General features: G+C 42.1%; 1 protein-coding gene across 3 annotated transcripts; it reads right to left on the bottom strand.

The window, feature by feature from the left end:
- Positions 1 to 608: 608 nt before the first annotated feature.
- On the bottom strand, positions 609 to 16,701 carry LOC149320709 (uncharacterized). Of its 3 annotated transcripts, none has more exons than XM_089504690.1 (4): positions 16,680 to 16,701; positions 10,724 to 12,079; positions 9,273 to 9,399; positions 609 to 6,408 (listed from the first exon to the last, which is right to left on the bottom strand). In XM_089504690.1, exons 2-4 carry the CDS (start codon positions 11,519 to 11,521, stop codon positions 5,429 to 5,431), a joined length of 1,905 nt encoding a protein of 634 aa, XP_089360816.1. In that variant the 5' UTR covers positions 11,522 to 12,079; positions 16,680 to 16,701; the 3' UTR covers positions 609 to 5,428. The 3 variants fall into 3 exon arrangements, with proteins under 3 accessions (XP_089360816.1, XP_089360808.1, XP_089360822.1); XM_089504682.1 differs by lacking the exon at positions 16,680 to 16,701 and adding an exon at positions 16,279 to 16,492; XM_089504696.1 differs by lacking the exon at positions 16,680 to 16,701 and adding an exon at positions 16,279 to 16,492 and having other exon boundaries at positions 609 to 6,405.
- Positions 16,702 to 18,115: the final 1,414 nt, after the last annotated feature.

The following is an 18,115-nucleotide window of genomic DNA, read 5'->3' as shown; positions in this document are numbered from 1 at the left end:
CGTTTCCTCCTCTTGACACGACATTCTGACACCCCAATACAGAAATAATTTTTAGTGATGGGAAGAGACCAATCTTATTCCTGTTGGTTTAAATTTTTGCTGATTTTATAGAAACTGCTGAGTTCAGTCAACTTTGGGATCCATGAGCCTGAGAGGGTTAATATAGGTCCAAAACACACTGCAGAAATAATTCAATTTGATAGTTTTTTGTGGGTTTTTTGGGCTATGTGGCCATGTTCTAGAAGAGTTTATTCCTAAAGTTTTGCCAGCATCTGTGGCTGGCATCTTCAGAGAAATCCAATTTGAGATGGCTTTAACTGCCCTGGCTCAGTGCTAGGGAAACCTGGGAATTGTACTTTTGTGAGACATTTAGCCTCCTCTCTCAGAGAACTCTGGAGCCAGAATAAACTACAGTACAGTTCCCAGGATTCCCTAGCCCTGAGCCAGGACAGTTAAAGCGGTCTCAAAGTGGATTATTTGTTCAGTGTGTTGGACCATAAATCCCTTTCATAGGAAAATCTTGCAGAGATTGGATAGTCAGGACACCCCTGAGCAGTCCAGGAAAAACCTCTTGGAGACTTAAAATTGAAAGAATGATTTATTTCAGGAATACAGCATAACAGGCACACACAACTAGCATACGAGACAATAAGCATCAACATTTAGCACTGCCCTTGGTTGTTACCAGCCAGAGGTGGCAGGGTGTTGGATCTTTTAAGTATAGTTACCCACTTCAAGTCAGAAAACACAGGCAGGCTGCCTGTTGTGCATGCATTTCACAGACAAACCAAACGAAGAATGCTAAGCATTCCTCTAAAATCATTTACTTTTAAGCTGAAGGTATGTCCCTGTGGTGTCACAACTCATGTGGCCTTTGGCCAATTCCAGTTACTTCCCCACCCTCATTAGTTCAATGGCTTTATTAAACATACGAATGAGAGAAAATCTCTTCCAAGAGGAAAAGGTAGGGTGACACTGAGGGTTAAGAAGAATCAATGTAGAGTTCTGTCTTGGATCGGACCTGCCATAATGGAATAATGGAACAGATCATTCTTTTAAGGCTTGGGGAACCAACAGCTGATTCTTTCCAAATTGGTCACCTCTTTTATAAATTGAACTTTACAGCCTTATGTTCAACATAGACAAGATGGCTGCAGTTTGGCCAAGAAGACAACAGAATACAAGCATTGATATCAAAGAAAGAACAGGTCCAATTCCTTGACTATTTCCTTTCTTGGGGAAAAAAAATCCACAATGTTGGTTGCAGTGGGGTTTTCTCCTCCATAACAGTGTACAGTGGGCCCTCTTCATTCGCTGGGGTTAGGGGCACAGGGCCACCATGAAAGTGAGGAAAATGCTAATAAAAAAACCACTATGTTTTCACTTGTCTAGGAATCTCTAGGTCCTCTAGTGCAACTATATGGTCAACATCTGGTGACAGGTGATCACAGAATCATACTTGAGGGTCTAGAAATACCCAGAGAGTGTTTTTACAGGAATCTCTAGGTTCTCCAACATGACTCTATGGTCAATCTTCAGCAGAATCATGCTGGAGGACCTAGAGATTCCTAAAGAGAACATATTAATCAAATCTGAAAAAGTCAAAGCTGCAAATGTGGAGGGCCAACTGTATAAGGGTATTAATTGAATAGGTGAAGCAAAATACTTTATAGGGGCAAACTGCCAAAAAATTACATAGGCAAAAAAGGCTGACAGACTGAACAGATAGATCTAGGGAGGTATCCATGCTTTTTTTGCCCATAAAAGTCTTTTGGATGCCAGGAAACTGTTGAAGGGGGTATTTCTGCAGCATCCTGCTTGCCAATGTTCATATCCCAACGTATATGAGCACAGTTCAAGAGTTTGTGAAGTAAGGCAGGTTTTGAAATAATCATTTTTCACAGTTCTGTGGGGCAAAGCAGGCAGGGATGATGTAAAATTATTTTAAAAAACAACTCCCGTCAGGATGGAGGACTTTTATCTTCTTGAGGACCAGTACCTTTTGTGGACATGTTGTAATGGCTGGAGTAAGGCAAAGAGAGTTCTTTGGCAAAGTCACCACACAGAGAGAGGTGCCGTGGGATGGAGGTGTCGCTACCACGGGCAAAGCTTCCAGAGTTGCATAGCTGCACATTCAGAAACGTGGTTACCTGAATGATATCGTTGACAAGACACACACATTCTATCAAGGCATAGAGAAGTATGCAGAACATATACAGGCATAAAAGCAAAGCATCCCCACCACAAAGACAGCCATTCAAATGATCCATGCATTCTCTCCTCCCCACAAAAAGTATAATCACAAACAGGTTGTGTTTAAACAACACAACACCTTCCTTGTGTCTTCTTCAGTCAGATGTTCCAGCAAACGAAAAGTGTTCAGACGATTTGAAATAACTTCATGGCAACACTGGGATCAGCTCACCTACACACCCACACAGGGTTTACAAGTCCTAAGATTTCCACTGCAAAACCACTACTGTGCGATCCAATTGCTTTTCCCCTTCATCAACAAGGCTGGGAGCAAAGGGCTGCTTTCCACAAAGGCTTTTGAAAGAAGAGCTCTTTGACTCACATGAGAATGAGTCATGTTTTAGATGGGTGCATCTACACTGTAGAAATAATACAGTTTGACACCACTTTAAACTGCCATGGCTCCATCCTACATAATCCTTGGATCTATAGTTTTGTGAGACACTAGCACTCTTTGGCAGAGAAAGCTAGACGCCCTGTAAAACCATGGCAGTTAAACTGGTGTCAGACTGCATTAATTCTAGTGTAGATGCACCCTCAATTGAAGGAACCTCAAGTGATGAGTAGTTCTGGAGACGAAATCACTGGCTCTTCATGCCTTTCTCCATTCAACATGGCAGGGGCCTACCCCTGAATGAAGAACTGCTTCTTAGGCTGCCTCTGTACTGCAGAGATAATCCAATTTGATGCCACTTTAACTGCCATGGCTTAGTTATTATTATTATTATTATTATTATTATTATTATTATTAACCTTTATTTATGAAGCGCTGTAAATTTACACAGCGCTGTACATGCAATCTCTTTAGTTAGACGGTTCCCTGCCCTCCGGCTTACAATCTAAATGTTATGGAATTGTGGGAATTGGCGTTTCTTGTGTCCTCAGAGCTCTCAGACAAAGAAAGCTAAATGTCTCACAAAACTACTGTTCAGTTAAAGCGGTGTCAAACTGGATTATTTCTGCAGTGCGGATGCAGCCCTAGACTCCTGGACTGTGCCACTTCTGATTGCTCTCTTGCATAATGAATTCCCTGCAAGCAGACAGCTAGCAGAGTCAGGCATATATTCAGCTAGAACATATCTTCCTGACATGCTAGTATTCTGCTTGTGGGGGGATTATTATTAATTTTAAAAATGTTGTCTACCTATCTGGAACCTGAAGAAAAAACACAGCCTGTCCTAATTTCACAGGTTTCTACAGCTTTGTTCTACTCTGTGAATAGCCTAGGGTTTACGACTCATTTATAAGAGGAATGACTGACCACCAGATCCGCATCTGCATACAACTGAATGTCAGATTTTTCAGCAACGACAACATTATATCTACAAACACGGGAACAAGTCTACAGACTTGCCATTAGCAGGACTGCAAAGTGGCTTTGTTGTTGTGTACCTTCAAGTCATTAAGTGACCCTAAGGCAACTCTATTATGGCATGACTTGTTTTTGAGAAACCCATGCTGACTTTTAGTAATCATGGTATTCCTTTCTAAATGCTTACAGACTGTCTGCTCTAGAATCTTTCCTGGTTTAAACCAGCCAGCCCTGTTAAGTGATATCTCCTTTTTTGCAATTTGAATCTACTGGTTCATGTTTTAGTCTACAGAGAAAATAAGCTTGCTCCACCTTCAGTATTGGAAATATTTTAAAATCACTGTCATATCACCTCTCGTTTTTCTTTTCTCCAAGCCATGTGCCTAACCTTTAGCATGAACACATCGGATGTATTCTGCTGGATTGAACTCGAAGTTTCACCAAGTCTAGCACTCTCCCCTTTTCCTGCCCACAAATATGCCCACTATGTTTGCTGTTTTTATTCCAACCATCTTCCTATTTAAGGGGGAGAGGGGGAGCATACACAACTTTAGAATCTTATTTACACATGAGCTTGGAAGGAACACATTATATAAATCATGGTGATAGAATGAGTCTCCCTTGTCCAGAATTCTGATATCCAAAATATTCCAAAATCAAAACTTGTCCACACGGGAGACTAAGAGAGTGACATATTAGCTTTCTGGTGGTACCCTGTTCACAAACTTTGTTTCATGCAGTAAATTATTCAAAATATTCTGTATAAAATGAGAACAGGTGTGTATATACAAAACATAAATTAATTTCATTTTTAGTCTTAGGTCTCATCTCCAAGATATTTCATTTTGTATATGCAAATATTTAAGCCCCCACCCCCACTCCCCCAAAAAACCTGAAATCTGATCCCAAGCATTTCGGATAAGGGAGACTCAGAGGAAACAACAACTGACAAAATGCATAAAACAAACAAAAAAACCTGTATTGTGAGATCTCACACTTCTTTGGACCAATCTGGAAGTCCCCATTATTAGAGAGATAAGAAGCAGCCTTATACTGATCAGATTATTTGTCCATTTTATTCAGTACTGTGAGTGCATCAACATGGTGGTCATGCTGCCTGGGGGATGATGGTGTAGTCAAAGATGTCTAGAGAGCATCAAACTGAAGGATGCTGGCCTACTCAAACTGATAGTGACTCTGTAAGGTCTATAGGGAAAGATCTTTCTCATCACCTGCAACCTGGTCCTTTTTAAATTGGAGATGGCAGGGATTGCAACTGGGACCTTCTGAATCCAAAACCTGGCACACTACCACTAAGCTAAACTCCCCTGAGGTCTCATATCTAAGAGATAGAGAAGTGATTCACTGGATGCACTTTTTCTCCCTCTTCATTTTTATAAAATTGGATGACCCAATGCCAATGAAGTTTGTGCTTTTTTGCTTTTTTCAGTCATGCAAATTATGACAGGGCATCTGTTCCCTGCAAAACCAAGGCTCAGCATACTTCCCCACCCCCCTCCTTCTTCACCCAGCCATTGACAAATCTAAACTGGGAAAAAAAATCAATTCTTTACCATTAGCAGCTGGCTTCTACTGTTTCCAACCACAGATAGAAGATTGAATGTCTGATTGCTGCTTTCGCTATTAAAATTCCCTTACATACAGAAATTTAGCACCTCAGGAACACTTCTCCCTAACACACTAGTTTTCTAGGTGCAGGGATTTCTCCCCCAGTATAAAATACAGGGGAAAGCAATGTTCAATTTGCCACCCGCAGCCCGACTTAGTACAATGCGTCAGAAACTGGTCCTGCAGTCCTGCTGGTTGTGTGTTTCTGCTCGAAGGAATCAAGTTTTCCTTCCTTCACAGCATTGGCAAAGGTTCCTGCCCCAAGTGCATCCTCTGGTGCTTCACAAAATACGAGCTGGTGGTGAAGCTTTTCCCACAGAAGTTGCACTTGTATGGTTTCTCTCCTGTGTGGGTCCTCTTGTGGAGCACAAGGTGGGCCTTGCAGCTGAAGCCCTTCCCGCAGGCAGTGCAGGTGTAGGGCTTCTCACCCGTGTGGGTCCGCTCATGGTAGAGGAGGGCTGAGCGCTGCCGGAAACTCTTCTCACAGGTGGAGCACTTGTAGGGTCTCTCCCCGGTGTGGATCCACTTGTGCTTGACCAGATCCGAACTCCGGTGGAAGCTGCCCCCACAGTCGGAGCATTTGTAGGGCTTCTCCCCAGTGTGGATGCGCTCATGCTTCACCAGGTCCGACCGCTGGTGGAAGCTCCGCCCACAATAGGAGCAGGTGTGGGGCTTGTCCCCTGTGTGGAACCGTTCATGGACGATCAGCTTGGACCGCTGGCTGAAACACTTCTCGCAGGTGGTGCACTTGAAGGGCTTCTCCCCCGTGTGGATCCGCTCGTGCCGGGAGACATCGGAGCTCCGGTTGAAGCTTTTTCCGCAGAAGGAACACTTGTAGGGCCAGTCACCTGTGTGGAGCCGCTCGTGAGCGATGAGTTTGGCCACTTGGCCAAAGCTTTTATCACACACAGAGCATTTATAGGGGTTCAGCCCCAGTGGGAAGCCTTCTGGCCCAAGGAGACCTGAAACTGGATTGAAAGCTCCCCCACAGTTAGAGCACAATGACTGCTTCTCTGCCATTGCATTTCCTATACTCCCTTCAGGGCCATTTTCTTGTGGGCCCTTTGGCCTGTTCTGGCCCTCATAGGCCTCTCCTGTGTTCAAGGGCCCACCAATGGCATCCATTCTTTCCAGGGATGATGACCCATGTGGTTCCATCCCTGGGAGATTGTTCCACTTGTTAAGCTCATGTCCGCTCACCGGCCCATTGTCTGCTGAACAGAAAAGAGAAGCCAAATTCTTAAGCCCTTGTTATGAAAGAAAAAAAAGTCAACCCAAGCCAAACTAAGTGGTCTTTGAAGCAGGGGTTGTTTCTATATAAGCAATCGAGGGATCGGCTCTGATTTTAGGCTGAACTTCAAACTTTAAAGCCTGAACTTCAAAGTGAGAAGTCAAAGACGGTGGAGCTTTGAAAGCTGACATCAGTTCGTTTCTATCTGATCTTAACCAACAGAGAAATGAGATAGATATAGTGGGATTCTTGGGCGGCAGCAACCAGATACCATCTTGGGAATTGTTATACAGAGGAAAGGGGAAGCCACTTGTAGACTGTCAACAAATTTCAGAGTCGCCTTAATGGTAACAACTGTCTGACTACACAGTCTAGCATTGCCTATAATTTCATTGGGGACCTTGTCAAAAAGCTTTACTAATCAAGATACACTACACCCACAGTAACCCCCTGATCTACCAGGCTTGTAACTCTATCAAAAAAGTGATAAGTTTAAGTTGGCATGATTTGTTTTTGAGAAACCCATGCTGATTTTTAGAGATCACGATATTTCTTTCTAAGTGCTTATAGACTGTCTGTTTTATGATCTGCTCTAGAACCTTTCCTGATATCAGTGTTAAACTAAATGGTTGGTAGTTGCTTGAGTCCTATTTTTTATTTCTTTTATTTTTATTACACACACACACATATATTGCTCTTTTTGAAGATGGAGACTAACCTATGGAAGGAAATCAAAGACCTAGTCATGTTAGTTTGGAAAATCAGTCTGCAAGTTTTTTGTGGGTTTTTCGAGCTATGTGGCCATGTTCTAGAAGAGTTTCTTCCTGACGTTTCGCCAGTATCTGTGGCTGGCAACTTGATGCTGGTGAAACATCAGGAAGAAACTTTTCTAGAACATGGCCACATAGTCTGAAAAACCCACAAAAAACTATGGATGCCGGCCATGAAAGCCTTCGACTTCACAGTCTGCAAAAGGATTTGTAGCACCTTGGAGACTAACTGAAAGAAAGAAGTTGCTAGCATGAACTTTCATAGACTTGAGCCTACTTTCTATAAACATGTACCTGAGGAAGTAGGCTCCAGTCTGCAAAAGCTCATGATACCAACATCTTTTTTTTTTCCAGTCTGCAAAAGCTCATGATACCAACATCTTTTTTTCAGTGAGCAGAGAGATTTTGTAGCACCTTTGAGACTAACTGAAAGAAAGAAGTTGGCAGCATGAACTTTCGTGGACTTCAGGCTACTTCCACCCAATCTCCATTGGTAGATTTTCTAAAAGCATCTGATGAAAGCTCATACTGATTCTGCAAACTAACACGGTATATTTTTGAATTCTTCCTTTCAGTCTCAAATATTTCTTTGCATACTATTTTGAGAATAAGATTCCACACCACTCATCTGGCTAGCCAGGAGATTTCTGGAATCTCCCTAGGGATTTGGAAGAAAATAAACTTGCCCAGTTGTGAATCCTACCTTTTATTTTACTTATTTAATTTTATATCCTGCCTTCTTCCTAAAATGGCATCCAAAGTAGTTTACAAAAAAGTTAAACTAAGATACAAATTCAGTCTCCTTTAAGCTGAATTCAAAGGGTTGGAAATGACCAATAAAGCCCCATATGGCTTGGATCCAGGCTATTTGAAGGACCATATCTCTTTAAGATCCCATTAGAGCATGGTGATAATCTGGAGAGGCCCATCTCTCTGTCCCACCAACCTCTCAGGCTCATTTGGTGAGAAAAAAAGAGAGGGCCTTTTCGGTGGCTGCTCCCAAGCTCTGGAACTCCCTCCCTGGAGAGGCCAGAAGGGCCCCCTCCTTGCTGTCCTTTTGTCAGCAACTGCAAACATTACTGAATGGGATGAGATTTTAATGAATTTTTGTACTGTTTAATCTTTTAATGAATTTTAATGTTTTTAATGTTGGACAATGATGAGTTGGATAAGAAAGCTGGAGATTCTATATGACAACAGCAGCTACAATTCTATAGGCTCAATCATGGAACAATACCTCTATCCCAGCTACAGAAGACTGGCTACTGAAACTGTATTAAGTGGCAGAGTTGGGATAAATTAACTCACCTGCTGAAAGAAGGAAAAATAGGAAACTTTTTAAAAGAATGGAACAATATAATGAATTATATAAGTGGGCCCTCTACATTCACGGGGGTTAGGGACATATGAGAGTGGAAAAAAGACAAATAAATATCCCACTATTTTTTAACCTGAGAGAATATCTCCCTAGGCATCTCTAGGTCTTCCAATGCAACTCTTATGATCAACATCCACCAGGAGTTTAACACAGAGTCATGCTGGAGGACCCAAATACCCAGAGCAGTTTTTTCTCTAGAAATCTCTAGGTCCTCCAGCTTGACTCTATGGTCAACTTCGGGCACAATCGTGCTGGCAGACCTAGCCATTCCTAGAGAGAACAAATTAATCACAGCGCTGTGTATAATTACAGCGCACTAGAAATAAAGTTTAATAATAATAATAATAATAATAAAATCTGTGAATAATGAAATCTGCAAAAGTCAAGGTTGCAAATGTGGAGGGGTGATTGTAATATATGAGGAGAACTGGGGATAAGTGGATTTACAGGCTGAAAATATAACACTTGTGTAAGTAACAGGTATAAATCTTCATTTCATATGTTTTAGAACTGACATACATTAAAAGAAGATTTGAGGCATCTAAAGTATTTACAATAACTAGTACTGTTAGGAAGGAATATGGGAAAGAATGATTGAATGTGTAATTTATGATATCTTTGATTGTTGGCTTCATTTGTTTTATTGTTGTAAAATTTGTGTGTGTGTGTGTGTGTGTGTGTGTGTGTGTAAGAACTTACCCACGGAATGGCCATCTTCATTGACTTCCTGTTTGATCGGCCTGCCAAGTTGCGTTTGCACGCTGGTTGATGATACCCTCTCTGTTTCAGGGAAATTCACGGTCACCACGTGGAACATTCCTGAGCCCTGAAAACAGTGAGGAGAGGTAATGGCAATTTTCAGACCTTGGAAATGTTGGTGGTTTGGATTACAACATCCAGAATCCCACAGTCAGTATTTAGACTGCTCCCTCCCCCAAAAAATGTAACTTTCTAAGAGCCTCGATAGAGCAGCATATGGGCAGAGTGGAGGCGTGGCATCTGCATGACACATGCCCTGACTCTGCCCCATGCAGGCATGACACCACCCGCCCCACCATACAACCGGTGGCGTCACAGCACTCCTCTGGTGCTGCATCCAGATGATGCAATGCCAAAGGAGCATCACAAAGCCATGGTGTTGGCAGCTATGGCGCTCCTTTTTGCACTGCAGAAAGGCCAGATTGGGACTCTGGTATTTGCCCACATACCATTAAAATGCTGAAGAGATGGTGTGACTGGGGCGAGATTCAGTGGGAGGAAGAAGGAGAGGCCCCAGGATGTTGTAAAAATAAAAAAATTAAATTATTTTAAATTTTTCTTTAAGAAAACCATAATCTTACAAATTTTCACTTTAAAAAGATGAGATGATGTACAGTGCACCCACGCCATATGCGGCTTTCAGCTTATGCTGAAGCCACGTCATGGGGAAAACATGGTGTGCACGCCCGTGATACACACACCACACCGCATGCACATGCCCCATTATTTTCAAAGGAACTCAAGCATATGATATTGTAATTTAAAGCTATAATTTTAATTTTGCCAATTGTTTATGTCACAATTATTGCCATTACATTGAGCCATATATGGGAATTAAGATTTACAATTAACAATACAAAAAACATCACTAAGGATTCCCTATGGTGTGGTATGGTCAATGGGTGAGGGTGACATCATGAGTTACCAACCCTAGTGATGCCACTGAATACTCTCTACCACAAAACTACTGTATCTATTCATTTATAAGTCTATCATTTAATGTAATTTAAAGGTATCATTTTAATTTGGCTCATTGTTTATGCCACAGCTATTATTGTTATATTCAGTGATATACAGGAATTACAATATATGAATAACATTGTTACAAAAAACATTGAAGATTTATGAGTCACATGAGTACAAAAAATACTAAGGATTCTGTATGGTGTGGCAATAGAGGAGAAGGTCAAGGGGAGGGTGACACTATGAGTTACAGTACTGTGTGGCGCCAACCCTAGTGACACCATTGTCTCCAAAACAAAGTAAAAGTATTTGGGAGCAATGCTGATGGGGATGGAGTGGGCCCAGGGGTGGGTAGGAGGCGAGGAGAATTGACCCCTGGCCTCTGTGCAATTTCTCATCCCTGGCCTAACTGGAAGCATCCTCCTCACCTTCTGTTCCTGCCTGCCATCCTCTCGATGCCTTAGTAGGAAATCCTCTGCCAGGGCCACTGCTTGGGCACAGGTGTGGGGGTGACATTCCCGGACCCAGCTCTCCATGCCTTGGGGCAGAACAGCCAGGAACTGCTCCAGGATCACCAGCTCCAGGATCTGTTCTTTTGAGTGCCTTTCAGGTTTCAGCCACTGGTGGCCAAGATCCCAGAGGTGGTTACAAACCTCTCTGGGCCCCTCGGCCTCCTGGTAGAGGAACTGCCGAAAGCGTTGACAGGGCAGTGCTCTGCCAACAGGCTCCTCATTGTCCATCTCCTCTTTTACCTTCCTGTGCTCCCGATCAGCCAGCAGAGTCTCTTGGTTTAAGTTAGGCAGCAGGGGTTGAAGAAACTGTCCTTCCCTAGTCTGTTGGCTGGTTGTAGCCACCCCTTCAAAATGAGCCATGGGCAACTTCATGTCCCCCCACGGCAGGGTCCCTGGTAGTGGCCTGGTCCCCCATGCCAAGTGAGGGGATTGCACGCCCCCCAGGAATTGCTGCCACTGGGCTTCCCAGCGCTGGGACGACAGTCCGTCCTCTGGTTCTTGTTTAATGTATTGTGGTCCCCTCCAGCCCAAGCCTGGTCCATCAGCCCCCCTCTGGATGATTTCATGGCTAGCCCGCGGCCTCTCCAGCTCCATTGCTGGCTTCAGGTCTGCTGGCTCTGCATTCTCCATTTTCATAGTTGAGTTCCCCCTTTGATTTAGCCCAGCACGCAACTGGAGGTCCAGGGCTGACCCGTCGCTCTGCTTAGCAGCCATTTTGTGCCACACAATGGATGGTCTCTCAAGACAAAGGAATGGTTCCTGGAGCAAAGTGTACCCAACCTCTCCCTAGAAACCAAGATGAGGAAATAGAAGCTGTTGTACTTTAGAAGTATCATGAGAAAATGTGGTTTGGTGGGAAAAGCTTGATAAGGTGGAAGGCAGGAGTAAAGAGGAAGACCAAACTATCAGTGGATAGGCGCAATTGAGGAAGCCACAGTCCCAAGTTTGCAAAACCTGAGTAGAGCAATTGATGACTGAGGCTCTTGGAGGGCTCACATTCATAGCGTTGCCATAGCATAGGTTGAAGTCACCTTGACGGTAGAACAATAACACAAAGAACAGCAATGGTCTCTCAGTTCTTGGCTGCACTTGAAAAAACACCCGACAAACTTGGTGTGAGGTTCTGTATTTACATCATGATGAAACGAGCCATTCCACAAGATGGAAAGATGAGGGAACTTTTATGGGGGTTCTTTTTAGAAGTTCCTGGAGAAGTTCAGATTATACATGAATGGATGGTTCTTGCTTGTCCAGACACAGCTTTTCTTCTCCCTGAGGAAAGACCACACAAAGAGATATAAGAGAATTATATTAAGCTAACAGGCATCTCCTGATGAAAACAGGACTATAAAGTTTAATTAATTAATTGGTTAAAGGAAAAGACAGATTCGTGCCTTAGTTTGATTTTTCTCCTTCTCCTCCCCTTATATAGTAAGCTTGAAAGCAGGGACTGGCTTGTTTTTCATTAAGCTAAAGGCCACTCACGGGGTGAGAGACACTTTTTAGCTGGAGGACGATGCAAAACATTTCTTTAAATTAAGTAAAATAACATAGTATTTTTATGAAGAACCTAATTCTCTTTTCCTGTGGTTCCAGTACTTAGGCAGAGGGTCACCGGAAGCTTATGGAATTTTGTAATGATCAATCATAGGAGATAGGGCAGCATTAACTCCTCCAGCAGACATCCCAGAATTCATTGCTCACTTTAATGATTTCTAAGGGAACAGCCAGCAACAGGTTAGAAAAATATACTTTTTAAGAAAATAACTCCAAGAATCCTGAGCATGCTGGGTTGAAATCTCTGGGAGTTGCAATCCAAGAAAGTAAAGTTTCTACATCATGCCTATGATCCTTGCATATAACAAGTTCTCTCTCTGGTTCTTTTTAACAAGCTAATCTCAGGTATATTTTATTATATTATATTAATTATATTATATTATATTATATTTATTCCACCTTTTCCTAGTGTGGATCCCAAGGCAGCACACAACACCTTAAAAACACAATGCAATTAGAAAATTCTTAACATAAAAAAGTTAAAATACAATTAAACTTAGGCTGCATGTGTGTGCCAGAAACATTGCAGTTGGAACCACTTTAACAGCCATGGCTCAATGCTATGGAATCCTGGGATCTGTAGTTTGTTGTGACACCAGAACTCCCTGACAGAAAATGCTAAGTATCTCACAAGACTACAAATCCTAGAATTCCATAGTATAGAGCCATGACAGCTAGAGCAGTGTTAGACTGCATTAAGTCTGCAGTGCAGACTACCTAATTTAAAAGCCCTAGTTAAACACACATACCGCTGGCACTGAACTCCAAAACTCCAGATGATCCCTCCCAATGGTTTAATGTAAATAATAAAAAGAATGAGAGACAAAACTGAGCCATGAGGGATACTACAGGATAATGGCCAGGGTGTGGAACAGTTCAGATTCAATTATTGTACCCTTCCCTCCCAGCTGATATAAGCACATACCTGGACAAAACTTGCCCAGATCCAGTTTTTGGATTTGTGATACCCTACTTTTTTAACTCAGAGTTACTGGGCTGGAGTGGTCCTCAGAGGTCAATCAGACTAACCTAAAATGTAATTACAGCCTCCCCAACCTGGAGGTTCTCCAAAGGTGCATGGACTGTCACTCCTACCATCTCTACATAGTCTGGAGATGATGAGAGCTATAGTCCAACACATGTAGAGGAACAGGTTTGGGAATGCCAGTAGTTGAGACTGTGGTTCTCACTAGTACAGTATGAATATTTTCTGTATCCCAGGCTTGCACACTCTGCTTTGACTTTTCTTTCCCCATCAGTGGAGAGCTCAGATGATGGGCTTCACTGAACCAGAGGACAAGTGGCCAATTTCTGGTGGGACCACCAACGCCAGCCAGTTACTGGACAGACTGATACCAAGGCTAAGGATAAGATTTTATGCAATTTGATATACAGATAAACTTATAGGCATTGCCATTTTACCAGATTACTACAGATTACTACACACGGCTTTTAAACCACAGTTAGACCTGGAAAAAAAGCAACTTTGACAATACTTATCATACAATGACACTTCCAACCATAGATGCTGTAGCCCCCAAGCACAGTTAGGGTGCCCCTTTTCATTGACAGGGGGAAATTACAATGACCTCCTAATTGCACTAGTCCCTGGGTGTGATATGTCACTGCCAGGGCAACTGCAAGATTGGCAATCACATAGTATCAGTGTCTCCTCCTCTCCCCCTGTTCCCTTTCGCATTCCCAAGCAACCTGATTCCCTTTATTATTATTTTTCTATGTCTTTTCTTTTTAAAATACAGTCGGACCTCCTTATCCACGGATTTTTTTATCTACAGATTCAAACATCCACGGCTTGAAAATATTCAGGAAAAAGCACAAATTCCAAATAGCAAACGTGAGTTTCTATTTTATATAACAGACACCACTTTGTTATGCCGTATGATTGAATGGGACTTGAGCATCCACAGATTTTGTTATTCATGGGGGGCCTGGAAGCAAACCCCAACAGATAACAATGGCCCACTGTACTTAACTCACAGTAGCAGATCTCCAGAATTATGTTTAAAAAGTGAATAAAATAAAATAAAATAACCGAAAGGCATGCTGGTCAAATCTTGCCAAGAAAACCCCATGATAGGTTCGCCTTAGTGTTGCCATAAGATCTGAACACAAACTATAACAATATGCTGGCTAGGGCATAGGGCAGGGAGGGCTAGTCAGGAAATGTAGTGTACAATGGCAGAAGCAGCCCCAGAACCTCATTACATGAGAAAACAAAGCAGAAACAGAGCTGGAAATTAGCGGCTTTCCCCATGCCTTGATGTTGTAGTGCTTCAGTTCTTTTCCCACGGGAGACAGTGGTAAAAGCATATCTTTTGTCGAACTGATTTTTCCAGCTAGAAAAAAAGACATGCTCTTACCACTATTTCCTACAGGAAGAGAACTGAAACACTGTGATGTCGTGCAGTGAGGCACAGAGAAAGATACTACTTTCTGCCTCTGTTTCCACTTTGTCTTCTTGTGCATTAAGGTTCCCAGTTGCACGATTCGGAAGATGTGCAATAATGGCTGCTCTGAAACCCATTCTCAGAGCAACTGCATCAGTTAAAAAGAAATGGAAGCATACCGCTTTCAGACACCATGCTACTAGTGGAAAACATCACAGACCTAGAGCAACTACTAAGGACAAAAGTGCAAGGACAGGGGTCTTCCTGAACATAGAAAAAACCCAAAAATGATGACTACCGGGGCCCTAAATAAATTCAGCATAGACAATGAGGAAACTGAAATAGTTAAAGATCTCTTGTACCTTGCATCAAACACTGAGAGAATTATGTGTGTGTAAAATACACACACACACACACACACACATATAAGACTTATTTATAAATAGTAATTAGCAAAGAGCTTTTTGTGAGTGAAAACTGTGGATACAATCCAAGCCCCCTCTTGTTTTCTGTCAGTGTGTGTGTGTATTATAAAAGATATGAATGTGTGTGTGCGTGTGTGTGTGAAAGGATATATATCTATATCTATCTATATAATATTTATTTATAAATAATAATTAGCAAGGAGTTTTTGTGAGGCAAAACTGTGGACACAATCTCACCCCCCCCCCGGTTTCTGTGTGTGTGCATGTATATTATAAAACGTGTGTGTATGTGTATATGAAAGGATATATACACCCACACCCACACACCCATATATTCTGTAAACACAATCTCAAACCCTTCTTGTTTTCTCTGTGTGTATTATAAAATATATGTATATATACATATACATGTGTGTGTATATTTGAAAGGAGATGTCTATATATGTGTGAGTGTATTACAAAATATATTATATTAAGATATAGACAGATAAGACATGAAAGGGCATAAATATATAAAATATTTATTTATAGACAGTTAGCAAGGAGCTTTTTGTGAGGGAAAGCTATGAACACAGTCTCAACCCCCCTTGTTTTCTCTCTGTGTGTGTGTGTGTGTATTGAAAGACTATATATATGGGTGTATGTGTATTTCTGTGAATGTGTATTATAAAATATATTATATCAAAACAGATAGGTAGTTAGATAGCTAGATATGAAAGGATATATATATATGTGTGTGTATGTTTATAATTAGCAAGGAGCTTTTTGTGAGGGGAAAACAACAACGGACAGAATCTCAATCCACCACCACCCCGTTTTCTGCTCTCTAAAGGGGTCTGAGATGAAAGGGGCGACTGTACCATTTGAAAACAAAAATGGGGGGGCAAGAAAGTCAGCGTTCAGGGAAGCGAATGGGGTGGCTGTCAAGCGTCCCTCTTTGCCCCCCCAGAAACCCCCTCCTCAGCCTTTGGACCGTCCCTCCCTTGCAGAGGGGGGACCCCAAGCCAGCCCTTATATACAGATGCAAGGAGATATATATTATATTTCCATATATTTCCATATATTTGTATAGCCCACTCACCTGCCCAGCCAAAGATTGAAGCTAGCTGAGGACTGCATGCAAATAATAATAATAATAATAATAATAGCAGTTAAAGCCCTCAGTTTGCAAGGAGAGGACTGTATACAAATAATAATAATAATAATAATAAATATATATGTATTTATTTAAAAGTCCTCAGTTTCGCAGTCCTCCCAGCCTTGCAGGAAAGAGGGAGCAGGAAGGAGCCTGGAGTATTTACAACCTTCCTTTCACGTAGATATATATATAAATATATATTAAGAAATTTCTTAGCTGCCTCTCTCAGCAGCCATTGAGGGCTCTATCATTTTAACTCTTGGAATGCACTTCCCAAAATGGCTGGGATTGGAAAGGGCCTTGAAGGGCTGCGTCTGCACTGCAGAAATAATCCAGTTTCATACCGCTTTAACTGCCCTGGCTCAGTGCTATGGGGATTCTGGGGCGTGTAGTTTGTTGTGGCCCCAGAGCAACAATAATAAATGTCTCACAAAACTACAATTCCCAGAATCTCATAGCACTGAGCCAGGATGACAGCTAAAGCAGTGTCAAAGTGCGTTGTTTCTGAAGTGTGGATGCAACCAGAGAAGGCTGTATAGCTCTCAAAACTACAAATCCCAAAATCCCATAGCACTGGGCCCTGGCAGTTAAAGTGGTGTCAAACTGAGTTATTTATGCAGTGTGGATGTAGCCCTACAGTAGTTACTTTTTTGGGACTCTTTTCAAAGGCTGCATCTCCACTGCAAAAAAACACTGCTTTACCTGCCATGGCTCAATGCTATAGGTTCTGGGATTTGTAGCTTTGTGAGACATTTATCCTTCTCTGATAGAGAGGTCTGGGGCCCAGGATTCCATAAGATGGAGCCCTGGCAGTTAAAGTGGTGTCAAGCTGCATTATTTCTGCAGTGTGGATGCAACCAAAGGCTAAATAGCTCTCAAAACTACAAATCTCAGAATTCCATAGCAATGAGCCTTTGCAATTAAAGTGGTGTCAAAGTGCATTATTTCTCAAGTGTGGTTGTATTAAAGGAAGGCTAGATAGCTCTCAAAACTACAAATCCCAGAATACCATAGCATTGAGCCCTGGCATTTAAAGTGGTGTCAAAGTGTATTATTTCTGCAGTGTAGATGCAGCCAAAGACATATAATAGTAGTATATGTATTTTATTGTTTAAGTATTTTCCCCCAAAACTATTTCCTCCCATCACAGAATGCCTCCAACCACTCTCTATAGGGCTACATCTACACTGCAGAATTAATTCAGTTTGACACTGCTTGAACTGCCCTGGCTCAATGCTATGGGATTCTGGGAATTACAGTTTTGTGAGACACTGAGCCTTCTCTGTTAGAGAGCTCTGGTGCCACAATAAACTACAATTCCAAGAATCCTATAGCATTGAGCCATGGCAGTGAAAATGGTGTCAAACTGGATTATTTCTGCAGTGTGTATGAGCTCCTAGACATATTCACAGGCTCCCAGGCCATTCTCTGGCATTCCTCTTTCAACCCAGAGTGTTTATACAATCAGCCCTCCATATCCACAGATTTTGCATGTGTTGATTCAACTATTTTAGGCCCAGAGAGACCTAAAATGTGGCAAAGGGCCCCCAAACACCCTAAAATGCCTTTGGAGGCGAATATTGGGGATTTTCTTTGCAGATGTGGCAGGAGTGTGGCCCTTCAAGGTCTCCAAGGTGGGCTAACACAGCATCCAACAGTTGTCCACCTTTCTGTTGCAGTAATAGGAAAATGGGCTATTGTAGTTTGCAAGGATTTTTATTATGATGATTAATTAATATTATTCTTTCACTTAACATTCCACCTTTTCCACCAAACTGGG

This window comes from Sceloporus occidentalis, unplaced genomic scaffold (assembly GCF_023333645.1).
Source record: "Sceloporus occidentalis isolate IW3139 unplaced genomic scaffold, rSceOcc1.0.p SCAF_1, whole genome shotgun sequence".
NCBI lineage: Eukaryota > Metazoa > Chordata > Lepidosauria > Squamata > Phrynosomatidae > Sceloporus > Sceloporus occidentalis.
The sequence above is the reverse complement of the archived record's forward strand: the minus strand, read 5'-3'. Positions and strand labels throughout refer to the sequence as shown.

Excerpts from the sequence above, each read along its gene's own strand:
- LOC149320709 (XM_089504690.1), bottom strand. The coding sequence starts at position 11,521 with ATGGCTGCTAAGCAGAGCGACGGGTCAGCCCTGGACCTCCAGTTGCGT. Across the intron at positions 9,400-10,723 it reads ATGGCAGGCAGGAACAGAAG|GGCTCAGGAATGTTCCACGT; the intron begins GTGAGGAGGATG and ends CACTGTTTTCAG. Across the intron at positions 6,409-9,272 it reads TGAAGATGGCCATTCCGTGG|CAGACAATGGGCCGGTGAGC; the intron begins GTAAGTTCTTAC and ends TTTTCTGTTCAG.